This window comes from Zeus faber, assembly GCF_960531495.2.
Source record: "Zeus faber genome assembly, chromosome: 22".
NCBI lineage: Eukaryota > Metazoa > Chordata > Actinopteri > Zeiformes > Zeidae > Zeus > Zeus faber.
Genome location: NC_137209.1, coordinates 17,125,809 through 17,146,345, shown reverse-complemented (window position 1 = coordinate 17,146,345; position 20,537 = coordinate 17,125,809). Strand labels below are relative to the sequence as shown.

The window sequence follows — 20,537 nt, the reverse complement described above, 5'->3', positions numbered from 1 at the left end:
ATGCAGGAAATCTCAGTGTAATAGAAAAGACAATCTGGCAGAGAACACAGAGAAGTGGACTGGTATTTATACTGGAGGACTGACGAGGGAAAGGGGAAACAATGTGAAGCGAAGGGAGTGACAGCAAAGCAAAGGGGAGTGGGCGGATCTGAAATGACATGGAGGTTAATGACATGGCAAGAGGACAATACCACATGAAAGTGAAACATGAAAACAAAAATACGAGGAGATCTCGGGAGGATTCATGACAGTCGGAGACTGTACTCTAGACCGTCCACTTAATTGTCCCCTAGCTCATAGAGTGTCTCCTACTGTACCCCCTAGACTTTCTCCTTGCTACTACACTGTATCCTATACTTTCCTCAACTGTCTCCTAGCTCCTAGACTGTCCACTAGATTGTCTCCTATCTCATAGAGTGTCTCCTAACCTCTAGATATCCACTTGACTGCCTCCCAGTTTCCATACTGTGCATTCAACTCTAAAGGGGACGGTCTAGGAGCTAGGAGACAGTTGAGGACCGCATGAGGAAAGCATAGGAGTACCTATACTGTCCTCAACTGTATCCTAGCTTCTAGACTGTCCAACTGAGTGTCTCCTAGCTCCTAGGCTGTCCTGTAGCACCTACTGTATCTGTCCTACACTGTCTCCTAGCTTCTCCACTAAACTGTTCCCTAGCTCCTATTGTGTCTTATAGCCCCTAGACCGTCTCCTCAAGCTTTAACTATCCACTACTCTGTATCCTAGCTCCTAGACTTTCTCCCAGCTTCCTCGACTGTCCCCTAGACTGTCTCCTAGACTTTCTCCGAACTCCTTGACTTTCCCCTGGATTTTCTCCTTGACTCTCTCCTAAACTGTTTCCTAGCTCCTAGACTGTCGCTTAGACTGTCTCCTAAACGGTCTCTGAGACTGTCCCCTAGACTGTCTCCTAGCTCGTCCGCCTGCGAATGTGGCGTCCCTTTGATTGCCGACCTGTCCGCCCCCAGCTGCACCGGAGAAGACTTCCTGACGCAGCAGGGAGTGGATTACTCCACCTGGGGCTTCTGGCAGAACCACCTGGCCCTCTTCGTCATGACCGTCGTCTTCCTCGGCATCGCCTACCTCAAGCTGCGCTTCATCAAAAAGTTCACCTAGAGCTTCAGCGCTGAGAATTTAACTTGAAAGGTCCGGTATCTCCTCCAGCTTCACTCCACAAACCCAAACTAAGCGCACATTGCGGTGATTAGTTTGTCAGTCGGACAGTTTGCGATCGGCTGGTTCATACCGAGGTTTATTCAGAGCGGAATTCTGCCAACATGAAACACTACGCTCGTCTCCCTTCAAGACTGATCCATTATTGATTTAATATAAGATTGATAAATATTTTTTTTTATGATTTTTTTATTTTCAAATATCCACTTTGTACATCTTATTTTTTTTCTGTAATGTATTACTCCATTTTAAAGGCTATTAAGATAAATTATTATGAATTTTTTCATTCCATCCACATTAAAGATTTTTATTGGATATAAAACTCACAATAAACAATAAAGCACTTTACGGTCCCTACTGTAATTCTTCTCATCGATTGATGTTGATATATGTTTTATTCATAATTATATATCAAAAATGCAAGAACTGGGCGCATTGCAAGAACCTTCTGTGTTGATAAATACTCTGGCATTTGGAAATCTCTCTCCAGCATAGACAACATGCATCCGTCAGTCACACACCATGAAGAACATTTCATCATTTTGATGAAGTTCCAAGAAGAGAAGAAGCAAGAAAATCGTTGCGTCTTTAACAAAATGAAATTGTCATGTAAATGTGCTCAATTTGGGTCTCATTCCCAGATCGCTGTATCGCGAGCGACCCGACCTTCCAGCTGTTGTGTCGGAGAGGTATCGGAGGTCTCATCATTGTCCCCCGAGGGAAATTGGAGCTCCGTATCGAGTTCCATATACCGCCCCCGTCGAGAAATCGAGACAAACCCCGGCCCTTTCTCCATCCCATACATACATGCATACATATGTGTGTGTGTGTGTGTGTGTGTGTCCCAGGGTGAAACTGCACTTTTGTGATATCACGACATGATCTTTGTGAACCATGACAAAAACCAGCATGTCGCCTCTGGTTTCAAGTGTAAAATGTAAAAGTTCTCATAAAACATTGCTTCTTGCACGATACAGTGGCTTCCTTCTTGGTGTTTTACCGTGTTTTTAAAATGTCAGAAGATCAAGATCCTCCTTTGGCGAAACATTTCACGACGAGGTAATAGATGTTGCATGCTTCACCACGGCCAAAACGGAAGTCCATGTTTGCTTACGTACACCGTTAATAGCAAAACAATAGTTTGAAACAGGCATCAGTTCTGCTCCGCCAGGTCCCTGATGTCCTCCAGCAGCTCGGAGAAAGACGGCCGTTCCTGAGGCCTCTGGCGGAGGAAGAAGACACAAAATGACGAACATCAGCACCGCCCGACTGTGAGGATCTGCAGGTGGCGCGCGGGAGGTTCAAATTGGGTCCCCAAATCTAATGTCTTCAGAACCCTTGGTGGGTTTTTGACATGTGTATTTCTATCCACGGTGAATGTTCAAGCCGCGTGGGCGACGTTGTGATTACAATAACACCAAATGTAGTGAGAGGGGGGAGGCAAATCGCTTTTAAATTGGTGAAAATAAACCCAAACATTCTTCTATGCGACCTGTACTCTTCTACGCCACCTCTCCCTCTACGTTACAGACGAGGTCATCTACTATTTTCATAAGTATGTTTTAGGGGCGGGGGGAAAGGAGGGAGATTCATCACAGCCACCATACAATAACAAAAGTTGTCTGTTGTTTGACGTAGGTGTGTTGGGGTGCAGCCACCTCGTGCCAGCAGCGGTACATGATGTGGTAGACCTCCGACGTCGCTCGGTGAGGCCGGTAGAGTCGGACTCCCCTCGTCACCTCCAGGACCACGTCGCCGTTGGAATGCTGCTCGAATGGGGTGGAGCCCTCGGAGTAAACCTCCCACATCAGCACACCTATGCGCGCACGCACGCACGAACACACACGAACACACACACACACACACACACACACACACACACACACACACGCACACACATGTACACTTTGTGTCAGTAAATTACAGTGGGTGTGGGCTTGAATATGTGTGTGTGTGTGTGTGTGTGTGTGTGTGTGTGTGTGTGTGTGTGTCCAGTTTGATGGGAGAATTACCAGATTTACCCCGAATATCAATTTAATAATAGAAGAATAACAACTTTTATTTGTTTATTGGCTAAAAAAAAAAATAATAAAAAGAACATGCATATGAATTACAACAAATATTCTGAAAAATCCTCTAGAACTGACCGTAGGACCAGACGTCGGACTTGCTGCTGTACTTGGTGTAGTGCAGAACCTCTGGTGGAGACCACTTCACCGGGAACTTAGAACCGCTGGAGCTGGTGTACTGGTTATCCAGAACGTACCTGGCATTCAGGATGACATTGGTTTGCTTTTGGGTTTTTCATTTCCCTGCTCCCAGTGCTGGAGGAAGTACTCATATCCTCCGCCTGAAGTATAAATATTGTACTCTCAGTAAACCCTGTTCTGGTGAAAGAAGTCGTCAAACTTTCGAGCCAAATAAAGTACTAAAGGTCTTGATTTAAGTGTAAGAGCACTACAGTCACGCGTTACCCTCTTGAAGGTCCAGTTTTAGTCGCTCTTGTCATTTCCTCTTATTGTCCACAGGATCAAACGTGAAAGCTAAACAAACTGACTTTGAATTGTTTGACTTTGACCCCGACCGCTTGAATGAAAAACCCTTTTTAGTGAAAATAAATAGTCCTTTCGGGTGCTAGAGATAAGTGTTAAAAAGTAAAATAATTTGCATTGGAATGCATTTGAGTATACAGGAAGTACAAAGTCCTCCAAAATGGAGCTATTCAAGAAAAGTGAAAATACCGAAATGAAATGGTTAAGGTGGAGAACTTGAGTAAAGTGCTCCGCAGCTGGTCCCGCTCTGTACCTGGTCATCCCGAAATCGCTGACTTTCACCATGTTTTGCTGGTTGACCAGACAGTTCCTGGCTGCCTGGAGAACAGAGTCCCAAGATGAACCACAGGAATTTTCTCTCTCTCTCTCTCTCTCTCTCTCTCTCTCTCTCTCTCTCTCTCTCTCTCTCTCTCTCTCTCTCTCTCTCTCTCTCTCTCTCTCTCGCCCATCCACCCCACCCTACCCCACCCCCCTCACCAGATCTCTGTGGATGAAGCTGTGTTTCTCCAGGTAGTCCATCCCCTCGCAGACGTCCTGGCACATGGACAGAAGCCACGTCTCCCTCAGAGCCCTTCCCCTCTGGCGGAGGAAGTTGAGCAGGCAGCCGCTATCCATGAACTCGGTGATCAGCAACAGAGGCCTCTGACGGAGACACACTCCATACAGCTGGACCAGCTTGGGGTGACACAGCCTCCTGAAGCGCGCGCGCGCACACACACACACACACACACACACACACACATACACACACACATACACACACGCCATCGTGACTTTGACCAAGCCCCCATCTTCCATGATGACCTCGGCAACACACTCCAACCTCCATCTTGAGCTTGGTAAAGGTTATGATGGGGGGCATGGGCGGTGTGCCCATGCTCACCTTCCATCACGACCTTGGTCATGCCCCACTCTAGCAACGCGATCGTGTCCACGCCCCCTTACTTACATCATGACCTTGGCTTCCTCTATGAAGTCTTCCTCGAACATGGCGCCCTCCCTGATGGCTTTGATGGCCACTTTCTGCTCGGCTCTCCACTTCCCCAGTCGCACCAGTCCAAACTGGCCGCTGCCCAGTTCCTTCATGAAGGTCAATTCACTGGGATTAATCTCCCACTTTTCTAGAGAGAGAGAGAGCGAGAGAGAGAGAGAGAGAGAGAGTAAACAGACATATACAATACCAACACACAGCACACATCTGACCAAAATATAATGTGAATGTGTTTACCTGAACTGAATCCAGCTGTTGCAGGAACACACCTTCCCATTGTATCAATTGGATACCTCAACCTGGTTACGAGGCCTACACACACACACACACACACACACGTAAACCACAGTGGGTGTGGGTTTAAATGTGTGTGTGTGTGTGTGTGTGTGTGTGTGTGTGTGTGTGCGTGCGTGTGTGTGTGCACCTGCTGCGTTGTGCTGGTGATAGTGGATGACCTCGGGAATGGAGTCAAAGGTGTGTTTTTCAGCCAAGAAGAACTGTCCCGTCTCTGTGTGCTTGATCTGGTAGTGTTTAATAACAGTGGCACTACCACACACACACACACACACACACACACACACACACACACACACACACACACACACACACACACACACACACACACACACACACACACACACACACATTCTCGATTTCCAAGGAAATGTTCATGAATTACATTGTTCTGCTTGGTGGTGTGTGAAGGGTGTAGCTCACCCCTGGCTCTTGGTGTAGACGGAGACGGTGTACACCCCCTGGTGGCTGGAGTCCCGCACTAGAAAACCTCCCTCTTTATTCTGCAACACAGCGTCGGTCTCCTCATCAGCTGTGCCCAATCAAGTGTGAAGATTACATTGTTTTCTTTCTTTTGGATGCTATTGATAGGGTGACAACTTCTCTCATCCGGCTTCGAATTATTCACTTCATTTGCAATTACGGCGTCGGATTTGGGGGTATTCTGAACATGGTTACAAATATTTTCAAGTTAAAGTAAGCAAGCCTCAGACAGACAGACAGACAGGCAGAGAGACAGGTACCTCTTGTCGGAGCAGCTGTTCGGCTTCAGTTCTTGTGATGTTCCGACAGTACCATCTGGAGGAAGAGGAGAAAATGACAGAGCCTTTGTCGGTTCCTTCCTCAGCTCGGATGGGCTGCGTCACTTTCGACGCTGAAAACACCCTCGTGAACTGTGAGTTGCTATCAATTGACCTATTTGTCAAGCGATCCAAACTTTGCCTTTACATAGAGTATGTGTATGTAAATGATCTGCCTCGGATAAAGTGCTGTGTGGATTGTGTGGTGTCTTAAAGGTGCAGGGTGTAGAATGTAGTTGCATCTCGTGGTGGGGTTGCACGCCACGCACGTCTCTCCGTTGTTGTCTTCAACTGCGCTGCAGTCGCTGTCATTATGGGGCTTTATTTTGTTAAAAACTGCATTTCTTTTCATCCTAAATGGCGTTGAAACAAACTTACTGACTGACCTGCCGACTGACTAGCAGTCAGTGAGACTATGTTCATCCTGCGTGATGGGACCGGCCGAGATGTAAAAACAATATATATATATATCTATATATTTGGACCTGCGACTTAAAACACCTACATTTTCATGTATTTTTGACTCTTGCTGCCTGTAAAACATGTTTTTTTTCAAACCATCCTCTCCATAAACGCAAGATTCTTAATTAATAAAAAACAAAATGGAACCTGACCCCCCTGACCCGTGAGACACTCACTCGTTGGCTTCGATCCTGCTCCTTTCCATCACGTAGTTGCTGGGGATGAAGCCTATATTCCTGGAAAAGTTGCAAGAAAACGTTAAATTATTAATCATTAATCGTCTGACATGCGTGAGGAAAGCTTGATTGTAAATAACTGAGCAGCTAGACGAGGTAAGGTGAATAAATCTCATTCGGGCGAGGTTCATTTAAAACATCCGCCACCTGCTGGAACGACAACGCATGACACTCTCTAGCAAAGACAATTAAGAATGTGAAAACAAACATTAAATATTTTAAATAAATACATTTTTTCACCCTGTGTAAACATGTAAATGCACTTGTAGGTTCTGATATTGAAATCTTCCTGTGAGGAGAAGCAATGATTTTGCAGATTGTCTTGGACCTACCCATCTTTGTCCTGAGCCCTCCACCACAGTCGGTCCTCTTTGTGAAGGATAGTGTACTCCTCGCCCTGTGCAATCAAACAATCCATCATCAATCCACCATCAATCAATCCATCAATGCATCAATCCATCAATCAAATATCCAACCAACTAACCAACAGGTCGTCCAATGAATCAACAGAGTCAATCCACTAATTAAATAAACTAAGCAATCAATAAACCAATATTAAATAATAAATAAACAAACATGTGTGCTTACCTGATTTAGTATGAGGTCTGTGTCCTCTTTGGGAACAAAGTCATACAAAGCAACCACCCTCAGCAACCCCTCACCACCATCATCATGCTCAGGGGGAGGAGGGGGCAGCTCCCTCATTGACCTGTCGACCTGAGAGAGAGAGAGAGAGAGAGAGAGAGAGAGAGAGAGAGAGAGAAATCCAGGCCCCACGGTTAATTTCGGCAACAATATCAGAAAAAAAGAAAAATGGCGCGCACGCACACACACACACACGCGCTACCTTGTGAGCACGGCCTGGGGAGCACCTGCACAGGCAGCAGAGTGGAGTGACTTCCTCCAGCTCCACATGGGTGTTGATCTCCCTGCCAAATGGATCAATCAACCAATAAATCAATCAACTAACTGACCAACTAATCAATGCATTCAGCAACTTGTCAATCAACCAAATATCCATTATGTCTGTTTATCTATCTGCACAATATTATATTTAAACATATCCTAAAAATACTAAAATATACTGGAATAATAGAATATGTAGCACAGCCATAACATTTTTTAATAATTGCTGTTGAAAGATAACAATATCTGTCACTATAATATTATTATAGGTAGGTGTTATTATAATATTATTACAGTTACAATAATACTCTTATAGTAACGTGTTACTATAATTTTCTTATAGTTAGGTGTTATTCTAATATAATTACAGTAAGTTGTTATTATTATTATAGTTACGTGTTACTATAACATTCTTATAGTTAGGTGTAATTAAAATATAATCATGGATGGGTGTTACTCTTATTTTATTATAGTTACGTGTTACTAGAACATTATTTTGGTTAGGTGTTATTGTAATATTATTAAAGTAAGGTGTTATTGTAATATTATTAAAGTAAGGTGTTATTGTAATACAGTGGAACCTCGCATTACTGTGTGCCAGTTTACGAGTAATTTGTTCTGTGAGCCGAGGCTCGTGCAAATGTTCGTCTTGTTTGACCAGTGGAAATGCACATTACGAGCGAGGTTCATACAGCGACCGCTAGGCTGGCACACGCTCTCCCGACAAGCGTGGCCACCGCTCGCTCAGTTCACACGGATATCTCGTTGTGGAAGCATCCCTATTGTGTTTCCCAGTGTTTTTCCTTTTCGTTTTGTGCGGTTTTTTTTTGCTATTATTTTATAATAATTAGTTGTGTTACCCATGGCTCCTAAGGTTAGTGCAAAGAACAGTTCTGAGAGGAAGAAAAGGCTAATTACGCTCGAATTGAAGAAGGAAATCATTGATAAACATGAGAAAGGAACGTGTGTAGTCGACCTGCTTATTCCGTTTTAAAACCCCCAAAAAATGATTTTTGGGTGATTTTTGGGTGTTTTTTGGGACTTGGAACGGATTAATTATATTTCAATTAATTTCAATGGGGAAAATTCATTTGTAAAACGAGCATATCGTAAAATGAGCTCGGTCATGGAACGAATTAAACTCGTAATGCGAGGTTCTAATGTATTATTATAGTTCCATGTTACTATAACATTATTTTGTTTAGGTGTTATTGTAATATTATTATAGTTAGGTGTTACTATAATATTATTATAGTTAGGTGTTACTATAATATTATTATAGTTAGGTGTTACTATAATATTATTATAGTTAGGTGTTACTATAATATAATTATAGTTAGGTGTTACTATAATATTCTTATAGTTAGGTGTCATTGTAATATTCTTACAGTTAGGTGTTATTGTAATATTATTATAGTTAGGTGTTATTATAAGATAGTGTGCTTTGTGCACCTGGACTGGAAGGCACAGCAGCAGCAGAAGACAGCATGGATGGAGTGACCTGGAAGATAGAAAGAAATAAAGAGGGAGGTGACAGAGAGAGTCTCTCTCACTTTCTTTTCTCTACAAGGTGGGAGGTCTTTCTCAGGAACTATTGTTTACCTTGCCACAGCAACCACAGTGTGTGTGTGTGTGTGTGTGTGTGTGTGTGTGCGTGCGTGCGTGCTTGTGTGCGTGCGTACGAGTGTGTGTGTGTGTGTATGTGTGCGTGCGTGCGTGCGTGTGTGTGTGTCTGTTTCTTCATACATACTTTTGACATTGACAATGAAACACAAAGAATGTGCCTCAAGAGCTGAGAGCAGTTTTGGGTTGAACGGTCCATTCGAGAGGGAACTGGGTAAATTTTCGTTAAAACAGGTTCAGCCTCCATACGGTTGGGACGCAGGCAGACAGAGGTGTAGCTTCTGGATTTGAACAAGCTGCTGTTTTCGATCTATATTCGACATATGGACGTAGCTTTGACGACAACAAGAAAACTCCCAAACATCCGTTTTAGTTTTCTCTGTTGTAAAGGAGAAAGGAGAGCGTTGTATAAAATCACTTTTAAGCTTAGACGTAAACAGAACGGTGTCGTCACAGGACTGTTTATCTGCCGTTCGTTATGGGATGTAGGAGCCCGTTGTCAGCAAGTACGACGGTGACACTCCATATGAAATACTATATTTACCGATTTACCAAGGAAACATGAGGACACAGGTAACCGAGGAGACCTGGGGATGGTGTGTGTGTGTGAGTGTGTGTGTGTGTGTGTGTGTGTCACTTACCTGAGCGAATCATGTTCTTCAAGTGGAATATCTTCCTCTCCTCTCCCTTCCTCCCTCGTTCCCGGGGTGAAAGGTCAGAGTTCGCAGACGACCTGTTCGGATGTGGCGTGCACTGCAGCGGCTCCGACTGCCGAGAGAGAGAGAGAGAGAGAGAGAGAGAGAGAGACACACACACACACACACACACACACACACACACACACAGAGAGAGAGAGACACAGAGAGAGAGAGAACAATTCTCTATACCAAGAGGTATAGCGGCACAGGAAGGAAACGCATACAAGGGTGAAAATAATGTGAGGAGGGGGGAGAAGGTTCCCTCTCTGTTGTGTTGTTTTGTGTAATAAAGTTATCAACACGTCAGAAAATAAATCTTAATTTTTTTTTTTTTCATAAAATATAAAAAATATAAAAATCTTACATTTTCTGATGTGATTGTATTTCATTAATCTAATGATATTTAATCAAGCAATATATATAATATATACAATCTATAATATGTATCTCATAAATATTTCTATCTAGATAAAGGGCATTTTGAGGTTCCGGTCAATCCACCGGACGGATTAACGGGCTGTTGCCATGGCGACGGGTAACCGGCCGATTGGCGGCTGGGTGCCAGAGCGCCGCCGGGGGGCACTTCCGGTCCCTGCGTAGGACGCGGAAACCACGGCTGCAGCGACCGCGCTCGCTGCGTGTGACTCTGTAGCCAAATGACAAAGTTGAACGAGTTTTCAATTATTTTTTATTTTTATAACACAAGAATTACGATTAAAAAAAAAACCACAAAAAAAAAAAACCACGACGATGGGAGAGCTCAGGGCGGGGACATTGGGCTGGACAAACGGGACGTGAATTATAAGCCGAGGGACAAATGTTGAGATCGATACGGCCCGTTTTGTTTTTAATTTGATTTGAATATTTTGAATAATAAGATGTGCAAAAGCAGTCGTGAGAAGCACGCCCTGCGTCACCGTCAGCCGCTATTTATGGAGGGGGCGAGAGAGCGCGCATCGGCAGGAAGTTGAGCTGTGCCGCCTGTGAAACCGCGGAGCGTCGTCTCCGAGAAACGCGCCGCAGATGGAAAAAAAACAACACAAAACTGCACAGCAGGCGACACCTTCGCCTTTACATTTATTTAAACTGTTCGTGCGTCGGACGCTTTTGCCCAAAGCGTTTGCGTGAGCGGCTGGAAGCCACCAGAGCCGACATCGACCTTTGGGGAAACGCGGGACTGAGGTGCACGGCCCTGCTTTTAAATTCCACCAGATACAAGTGCAAGAGGAGGTCCAGAATGAGAAGAAAAAAAAAAGTGTTATTAGTCATTTTTTAATATATTATTTATTTGTATGTGCGAGGTGATACGTACGTATATGTCGTCGGTGCGTTGCGTCAAAAATAACAACTTAAAGTCAGTCGACATCAACGAAAACGTGAATGGTTGGTTCACATCTCGGGTGGGATCAGGTGTCCGGGTGGGAGCTCAAACGGGATCCCGTCAGATTTTGGATTAAATCTCGCCGATGGTTCTTTCAAAACCCCCAAAATCAGGGATCGGATCGGGTGATGGGATATCAGCCACGGGTCAATTTAGGATTGTAGGATCATTATGATTAAAAAATAAAAATAAAAATCCGGATTCAGAGTGTATTACCGGAACAACATGTCGTCTACAATTAATTATGAACGACATAATAAAGATATAAAAAATAAATAAAAGTCAATATTAATAAAGATAAAGATTGTAAATTGAAAAGGTTTACATGTTTTTTTTTTTTTGTTCTGTCCCACTGACGGCGATCAAGAATGTTATGATGACGTTTTTAAAGTTGTTGTTTTTTTTTGTCGTATAAGATTTTTTTTGCCTTTTTTGTTTTCATTCGAACCAGAATGGGATCGCGCAGCGTAACATCTTCGTTCCGTCCTGACATGAACGGCTCCGAACGTCCGCGACGCCCGTCCACCTGACGTTGTTCTCCACGTGCGCACCAACAAAGGAAACTGCATACACGTGCGTAATCAGTCGAGTACATGACACGCATACATAAAAACACAAGCAATACAGAAATACAATTGGAATAGAGCAACTACACTGCGCTGCTTTCTTTTTTTTTTTTTTAAGTGATCAAGTGTCCACGGATCTGAATATATGTCCTCAATATATTGGGGAATCGCATCAAACTTAATACATTTTTCACAAGGTGCGGTTTTGATAATATCAATTAGACTGAAGTGTGTATGTGTAACACTGTGAAACGAGCCATTATGTTACTTATACGTCGTATTCCGCTTAATGTCATTTGCATGATTCCGGCAAACCGCCTGATATATCCAAGTCGCGGCCGGATCAGCCCTCTCTGGGAACACGTAGCATCAGAACGACGAACTATTTGCTTCCGTAGGTTTAGTTTGGGTGCTCGACTTATGGTTTTGTCTTCGGAGGTCAAACCATGAGGACATCTGCTCTGCCTCCCAAATAAACAATTGCAACGCATGTGAGAGAGGAGAGGGAACTGTAGAGACCTGTGTGGGCTGTGCTTCTCCGCACGCATGAATAAACCGCCTCCATGAAAGGTATTTCGACACCATTCCGACTTCCAGGATGAGACGTCGGTGTGGAGTTACACCATTCAGCCACTAGAGGGCAGTCAGAGACCACTCTTCCTCTTCATACTCCTCAAGCTTTATGGCAATCGCACGAAACAAATCATCAGAGAGTTGTGGCTTATTATTATTATTATTATTGATATTATTTTATTTTTTTTAATCATTATTTTAACTATTTTTTACATCATTATTGTTATCATTTTTTTCACCTACAATTCTGAGAAAACGTTATGCTCAGGACGCAGAGATCAAAGTCATGATTCTGACTTCAGTCTTTAAATTTCTGAATTTATTCTCAGAATTATTTACATATTTATGAAATATATTTCGACCCTTGGCAATTTTTTCCCCCCTGTCACCAAAATCCTCCCTCTAAAATCGATGAGACTGATTTCTATTTATTCTATGGATGCATCTCCATTCCGTTACTCATTTAATTTCTGTAGTAGAACATATAAATGAATTAAGATCCATGAATCCTGTACTGCTTTATTTATTCTCATGGTATGTATTCATTTCTTATAGCATACATTAATAGGTTTAAATATTATATTCAATTCAGTGTTTTATAAAGATCGCAGCTTTTTCATTTTCAGAGAAATGTCTGAACGAATACGTGAGGACAATTCCATTTTGCGACGCGAAGCTCTGATGCAGTTACATCTTTCAGCTGGAGAGGGTTGCAGATGATCACAACGTATGACAATTGTTCATTTTATATGTGACCGAGTCAACTATAATGTGTGGATAATATAAATAAAGTAATTTATTACGAACCATCATGTCACCATTAAGTAACGGAAAAGCCTTTGTTGGACAGTGTGAGTGGTCCTGAAAAGGACCTTTGGTTTGAGAAGCTGACAGCTCAGATTACTTGGAGCTGGTGTACTTGGTGACGGCCTTGGTGCCCTCGGACACGGCGTGCTTGGCCAGCTCTCCGGGGAGCAGCAGGCGGACGGCGGTCTGGATCTCCCTGGACGTGATGGTGGAGCGCTTGTTGTAGTGGGCCAGGCGAGAGGCCTCACCGGCGACTCACTCACCGCTCAAAGATGTCGTTGACGCCAGTTGGTTTCGGGGACCAGAACACAGAGGTTTGAGAGTTCTTTTCAACGAATATCCGTCACTTTTCTTTAAGCTGAGTATCAGAAACACTTCTATTGCGACCAATTCAATCCATGGTTTTCATATGAAAGCTATTTTAACAACGCGATCTTTTTTTGGGGAGAAAATGAGAAACACGATGGTATAATTATAAAAGTTCATATTGATTTTATATTTAACCGAACTTTACTACCCAACTGGTTCATCATAAGTGTTTTGTTTTGAAATTAATCAAAATAATTCAGGATAAATCTAGTTAATGACTGTTATTGTAGGTATATGAAAACAAAATGCAGTGAATATTTAGGGAAAATAAAATTAAAAAAACGCGTGCATTGCAATCTATTTCATTTTCTAATATTCTATTCTAACAGATTCCTTTTAATATTCCGTTGCATGCTTTTTATTCAAATTCAACACAGCCTGTAACCACAGCACCAGTCGACCAAACTTCAAATTAAAAATTAAAAATTCTGTGTTGATTCTCATAATTCTGAGATGAACTTTTGAAATGGTTTTTTTCACGACACAGTTTTATCATGTGGCCCTAATCATCCATACATCTTTGAATATTTCCGACCAATTGGTTCATTGTCGATAAGAATGTATGAATTAAATTTAGCAGTTGTAGGATATATAAATATGGATAGAATCGCTCATATCATATATAGAAGGATTAACAAATAAAGACACTTGACGTGGTTCAATGTCTCAACATCTCAGCAAACGATCAGTGTCCTAAATGGTGTGATGAATATTACCTGATAAAGTAACATTAGACAACAAACACCTCCATGTTCCTCATCCTCTTCATCACTCATTTGTTTTGAATTAAAGTTGTTTCGTCATCACTATTTGATTTGAAAATCCAATGTAATAGGCGATGGAAACGAAGGTTGATCTCCCATCACCACCGCTGCATGTGTGTTTAAAGGCGAGGAAAAAGTCTATGTTTAATAGATCACACATCGGACTGGAGGACTCATTTCACCTCCTGTCCCTTGTCCAACATCTCTACTAAATGGGCGACATTTGTTTTTGTTCTAGTTTTCAGTTTAAATCGTTTAAAAAGACAAAATACAAACAAGTGGACATGTGAAGTCAACCTTTCCGTGCTGCAAAACGCAGCTTTTCAGTGTCCGTTACAACAACGCTTCGATCCCCGGAACTAAATGTACATTTTTATTGAACGGTAACAAGTTGTCTTTGTGTCCGTTACACGTTATAGCCCCAGAACTCACTGGATCCGTGTATTTTATCCCCAAAACTCAGCAGAGAAAACACAAAGTGAGGAGACGTTTCTGCCGCAGCGCGAACAACTCCACGGGTTGAGTCTCTGCGGTTCTCATGGTGTGTTTAAGTCCAGCCCCCGCCTCGTTCCAGCCTCAATCTGCTCAGACTCCACAGTGAACTTTGTCAATCCGCCTGAAGAGAAGGAACAATGGCAGAAGTCGCTCCAGCCGCTCCGGTCAAAGCCCCCAAGAAGAAGGCTCCTGCTCCCAAGAAGACAGGACCCAGCGTGGGAGACATGGTCGTCAAAGCGGTGTCCGCCTCCAACGAGCGCAGCGGCGTCTCTCTGGCCGCCGTCAAGAAGGCTCTGGCTGCCGACGGCTACGATGTGGAGAAGAACAACTCCCGTGTCAAGATCGCCGTCAAGAGCCTGGTGCTTAAAGGAACCCTGGTCCAGGTCAAGGGGAGCGGAGCCTCCGGATCCTTCAAGATCAACAAGGCGGACACCAAGAAGCCCGCTAAGAAAGCCGTCGCTCCCAAAGCCAAGAAGCCCGCTGCAGCCAGGAAGCCCGCTGCGGCCAAGAAGCCCATCAAGAGTCCAGCTAAGAAGGCTACAGCCGCCAAGAAGTCGCCCAAGAAAGCCAAGAAGCCACCTGCCAAGAGCCCCAAGAAGGCGGCTAAAAGCCCCAAGAAGCTGCCAAAAAGCCCCAAGAAAGTAGCCAAGAAATCCGCTGCAGCCAAGAAGGCTCCAGCTAAGAAAGCTCCAGCTAAGAAGGCCGCTAAACCCAAAGCAGCCAAGAAGGCAGCTCCCAAGAAGAAGTAAATTCATTTCATCCTGTTCCACACACAAAGGCTCTTTTCAGAGCCACCCACACCCTCATAGAGAGCTCTCCTACAACGATTGTTGATGGACAAATTGACATGTTACAAAAATCACAATAAATCCATATTCAATAGAAAGTTACTCAATGTTTACACGACACTGATGTGCAGCCTGTACAGAGAACCATCGAAATAATTATAGTATGTAATATATATAAAAATACTTTACAATTATTATTCATAATAAACAGATATTAGAATGCTCATAAATAATAATACGAGTTATGCACTATATTTTAAAATAATACAATACACATTAATACACTACGATATATACATATATTATATGTTATAAATTATTTTTAAAAGTTTACATAATTTCTATTCATAAACTATAAAATAATTGTTAATTAATTTAGTTATTCATTTCACAGTTATTTAAGTTGATGCGAGCGTATCACCTTTCACTTCATATTTTTTTTTTATAATTACATTATAATAAATATTATTCTTTACTCCATGGCACATATTTTACATATATAACATCAGTGTTTCTAGAAAATAACTCGATAAACTCAAATAAAAAACTTCAACCATTCAATGTGTTTTGGCGCAACTTTCATGAATCACGGTCACGTTACAACCCATGGACCAATCAGCACACAGCACGAGCGCCGCAGGGACTATAAATATCTCAGCTTCACGACTGCGGCTCATTCTTGTCTCCAAACCATTTGAGAGAAACTTCAACCATGGCCAGGACCAAGCAGACCGCCCGTAAATCCACCGGAGGAAAGGCTCCCAGGAAGCAGCTTGCCACCAAAGCTGCCCGTAAGAGCGCCCCGGCCACCGGCGGCGTCAAGAAGCCTCACCGTTACAGGCCCGGTACCGTGGCTCTCAGAGAGATCCGTCGTTACCAGAAATCCACCGAGCTGCTCATCCGCAAGCTGCCCTTCCAGCGCCTGGTCAGAGAGATCGCTCAGGACTTCAAGACCGACCTGCGCTTCCAGAGCTCCGCCGTCATGGCTCTTCAGGAGGCCAGCGAGGCTTACCTGGTCGGTCTGTTCGAGGACACCAACCTGTGCGCCATCCACGCCAAGAGAGTCACCATCATGCCCAAGGACATCCAGCTGGCCCGCCGCATCCGCGGAGAGCGCGCCTAGACACAACCACCGCGCTCCAACGTAAACGGCTCTTTTAAGAGCCACCACACCGTCGTTCAAGAGCTGAAATCATTCTAAAGTTGACACATCGAACGAATGATAATCGCGTGCAGAAAGGCACATCCATGCGTGGGGCTGGGGATAATGACTTGATATCTGTTTTAATTCTGTCTACTATCTGATCCACAACCAGGCTTTTGGTGCCAATGCGCTCACACGCGCATATATATATACATATAAATAATAGGGTTTTACCAAAAATAATGTTGGGACATGGTTTCCACAATCCCATGGTGTTTAAATGGCATTTCATTGTCAGTAGCGTTAAATTTATTTTAAACTTGGGGAATAATAGCTTACATTGTGTTTAATGTATAAAACAGCAATGTACAATGATTCTCTGATCATATTGAGCATGCTCTGGATCCATGTCTCCTACACTTATGTGATTGTTTTTATTCATGTCTGATAACTTTTTTTTTTTTGTATATTCTGTAGATTTATGTCCGCTCATACTGGAGATATGTAAATAATTTCTCAAAGTATTTATTTTGTGATAGATATAAAACATGATAGTGTTGAGGAAAAAATAGCACAGTTTAGTAGAAGTCATTTAAAATCTAATACAAACAGTTTAATCAACAATAATGTGAAAAAATGTTTGACAAACACACATACTTTAATCATTTTCTGTAGATTTATGTGTCACCGCTATAAGCTCTCTGAGTTTTGGCGGAATTTTTAAATAATAATTTATCCAATCAGCAACGGGAGCGTGTCAACGTCCTCAGTTTAGACCAATCACATAACAGGAAATTTAACGGCGTAAGCGCCGAGGTCTCTGTTGAGATCTGACCAATAACAGCTTCCCTTGCAGGACACGTTATTATGTTTGTTGTCTCATTCAACATCTCATAATTCAGGTCGCTTGGAAGCTCAACAATTAAGTCTCTGACACCAATCACAATCATTATGTTGAAAATTATTTTGATATTGATGCTCCATTCATTCATTCATTCAGTGTTCAATTAATTTAATGTTATTGTCCGCCACTTATGCGGAGTTTTCAAATAACACGCCAGCTGCGAGGCACAGGACCAATCCGGACACAGCGCGAGATGCGTCGTTGACAATTTGAACTCTTAGTATTTTGAATGTTCTGAAATTCACGTCATTCTACCAAAAGCTTCCAAAATATCACATTTAAATGTTAACATTGCAATGCACCTGTTTCCCCGTTTGTTTGTTTGTTTAAAAATACACTGTATTTTGCCGTCCTATGCCCACAATCAGTATCTCCATACGAGTCATTTACAGTCATTACCTTGACTAATTTTAAATAATTTAACTTTATTTTAAAATAAAACACTTATGATAAAACATTTAGATAAGTAATATTAAATGTTAATATAATATGAACTATTATAATGATCCCATCTTTTTTCTCATCCTCATTTTCACCCAAAAACAGGATGTTATTCAAATTTCTCTCATTTGATAACCATGTACTGCATTCATCTTAATATAAGTATTTTTTTTAATAATCAGATAAAAGTAAATTTACAGATATTTGTTTTCAAACCTCAAGTATGTGTTCTAGTCGTCGAAACCAACTGGCGCATGGGCAGTGTGGCTTGCAGACTCTACCCAATCAATTTGAGGGAGTCACAGACTACATTTGCATCAGGATTCTATAAAAGCAGCAGTGCCGCCGCAATCGCGCCATCGGTACCGTGTGTCTCTGCACCGTTATCATGCCTGAACCCGCCAAGGCAGCGCCCAAGAAGGGCTCCAAGAAAGCCGTTTCGAAGACCCCCAGCAAGACCGGCAAGAAGCGCCGCAAGACCAGGAAGGAGAGCTACGCCATCTACGTGTACAAGGTGCTGAAGCAGGTCCACCCCGACACCGGGATCTCCTCCAAGGCCATGGGCATCATGAACTCGTTCGTCAACGACATCTTCGAGCGCATCGCCGGTGAGGCCTCTCGCCTGGCCCACTACAACAAGCGCTCCACCATCACGTCCAGGGAGATCCAGACCGCCGTCCGCCTGCTGCTCCCCGGAGAGCTGGCCAAGCACGCCGTGTCCGAGGGCACCAAGGCCGTCACCAAGTACACCAGCTCCAAGTAATCTGCGCTGTCGACCTCACAAAACAAAGGTCCTTTTCAGGACCACCCACCCTGTCCAACAAAGGCTTTTCCGTTACTCAGTAGTCACGTAATGAAAGTTGATTTTACATTATAAACGCATACATGTTACTTGGACACATATGCATAATGGAATGTTACTTATGTATTTGTTAAAATATAAATTCAAGCTCTAAAGTCACTAGTTTATTATCTAGTTTATTGTATAATTAGAAGTGCTACGTTGTGTATTAACTTTTATTTTTGCCATTTCTTAACTGAAAAACTGGTAAAGATGGAGAAATCTCCTAAATACTCAACCAATTGGTTCCCACAAATCTCTGCATCTTCATTGGCTTTCCAATTCATGGAAAAAAAAATTTCAAGCATTAATCTAAAGCTGCAGGTTCAACAAATAATGAATTGTTTAATCACCTATATCCATGTTTGACATTAAATGATATAATACGAATTAAATTCTGAGAATTACATCATTGATATTATAGATTTCTCATAATGCGGTCAAGTAGACATTATACAATTATAATGTAATTAAAGTGTACATAATTCATACAACACATGCAAACGTACAGCTAAAGAAACTGGATACTTCATTTGTTTTAATTCTGACGAGCATTGTCGTTGTCGTTCCAAGAATTTCATTGTACCGACTTACATTGTGTTGTACTAAATATTTTACAAATGATACTTTAAGCTATTTGTGTTGCCTTGGTGTATCGTTCCACACAACTTGAAAAGAAAAGCGCTTTCTAGTGAGTTTGGGGGCCCTGAAAAGGGCCTTTGTTTGGTGGAGCTGTTGCAGAGTTTAACCGCCGAAGCCGTACAGGGTGCGTCCCTGCCTCTTCAGGGCATAGACCACATCCATGGCGGTGACGGTCTTTCTCTTGGCGTGCTCGGTGTAGGTGACGGCGTCACGGATGACGTTCTCCAGGAACACCTTGAGAACACCGCGGGTCTCCTCGTAGATCAGACCGGAGATACGCTTGACGCCGCCGCGGCGAGCCAGGCGGCGGATAGCGGGCTTGGTGATTCCCTGGATGTTATCGCGGAGAACTTTGCGGTGACGCTTGGCGCCTCCTTTGCCGAGTCCCTTGCCTCCTTTACCGCGACCGCTCATGTTTGCAGAGAGAGTAGAACAAGCTGTAGTGACTCCCTGTTCGTCAGTCCGTGTTGTTAATGCTTCACAGCGGACGTAGAGGAGGCCACACTGGCCCTACGCTGCAAGTCTACAAACATGGTTTCGTCTTTCCGTTGGAAAATGATCAACGGGACAAGACTGTTCTGTTCCAACTGTCATCAGTACTTTATTTGAATATGAAATACAGTTATATCTGAAAAATACATAATATATAATAATGATAATATTACAGACAAAATGCAGTGCTACCTTTTTTCAATAGGTTTCTATTATTTTTCCTTATGTATTTAGCCACTTCACGATAAAATAACTCACAGTACAATTTGCATTTTTAATGTGTTCTTTGTTCCAAATGAATTACTTTCATTTTACACTTCATTAGTAACATTTCTATGTTGCAGAACAGACTCAATAGTTTCCAGTGTGATGTTTTTTGACAAAACAGATACGAGCCGATGGAAAAACGAAGTTTATGATTCTGATCCATCTACAATTCTACGAAAACATAACTTTATTGTATGAACCATACACATGTATAATAAATCCTCATGGTATTGTACAGTCAAAATCCTCCTTTTCCGCATCTACAATAACATGTTTGCCAAGCACTATCTGAACAGCATGCACCCTCGACAA

General features: G+C 42.7%; 6 protein-coding genes across 6 annotated transcripts in view; 4 read left to right on the top strand and 2 right to left on the bottom strand.

Moving 5' to 3' along the window:
- LOC307247541 (broad substrate specificity ATP-binding cassette transporter ABCG2-like) overlaps positions 1-1,475 on the top strand; it is a 16,936-nt gene extending 15,461 nt beyond the window's left edge. The window contains exon 19 of the mRNA XM_080023706.1: positions 985-1,475. Within this exon, the coding sequence (XP_079879832.1) occupies positions 985-1,132 (148 nt within the window). The 3' untranslated portion in view covers positions 1,133-1,475. The remainder of the gene's footprint in view (positions 1-984) is intronic.
- Positions 1,476-2,342: 867 nt separating this feature from the next.
- Positions 2,343-7,440, bottom strand: txk (TXK tyrosine kinase; the record flags this gene model as incomplete). Its single annotated transcript, XM_080023553.1, has 14 exons — positions 7,372-7,440; positions 7,113-7,241; positions 6,857-6,921; positions 6,465-6,524; positions 5,770-5,824; positions 5,450-5,529; positions 5,157-5,278; positions 4,970-5,044; positions 4,691-4,862; positions 4,219-4,435; positions 3,995-4,059; positions 3,337-3,455; positions 2,848-3,005; positions 2,343-2,411 (listed from the first exon to the last, which is right to left on the bottom strand). The coding sequence occupies exons 2-14, from the start codon at positions 7,227-7,229 to the stop codon at positions 2,343-2,345; spliced, it is 1,374 nt and encodes a 457-aa protein (XP_079879679.1). The 5' UTR covers positions 7,230-7,241; positions 7,372-7,440.
- Positions 7,441-14,843: 7,403 nt separating this feature from the next.
- Positions 14,844-15,455, top strand: LOC307247329 (histone H1-like; the record flags this gene model as incomplete). Its single annotated transcript, XM_080023477.1, has 1 exon — positions 14,844-15,455. One exon carries the CDS (start codon positions 14,844-14,846, stop codon positions 15,453-15,455), a length of 612 nt encoding a protein of 203 aa, XP_079879603.1.
- Positions 15,456-16,206: 751 nt separating this feature from the next.
- LOC307247334 (histone H3.2) lies at positions 16,207-16,617 on the top strand (the record flags this gene model as incomplete). Its single annotated transcript, XM_080023482.1, has 1 exon — positions 16,207-16,617. The coding sequence occupies one exon, from the start codon at positions 16,207-16,209 to the stop codon at positions 16,615-16,617; it is 411 nt and encodes a 136-aa protein (XP_079879608.1).
- A 1,754-nt stretch (positions 16,618-18,371) lies between these two features.
- LOC307247342 (histone H2B 1/2-like) lies at positions 18,372-18,746 on the top strand (the record flags this gene model as incomplete). Its single annotated transcript, XM_080023490.1, has 1 exon — positions 18,372-18,746. The coding sequence occupies one exon, from the start codon at positions 18,372-18,374 to the stop codon at positions 18,744-18,746; it is 375 nt and encodes a 124-aa protein (XP_079879616.1).
- Positions 18,747-19,568: 822 nt separating this feature from the next.
- LOC307247351 (histone H4) lies at positions 19,569-19,880 on the bottom strand (the record flags this gene model as incomplete). The annotated part of the gene is made up of 1 exon (XM_080023499.1): positions 19,569-19,880. The coding sequence occupies one exon, from the start codon at positions 19,878-19,880 to the stop codon at positions 19,569-19,571; it is 312 nt and encodes a 103-aa protein (XP_079879625.1).
- Positions 19,881-20,537: the final 657 nt, after the last annotated feature.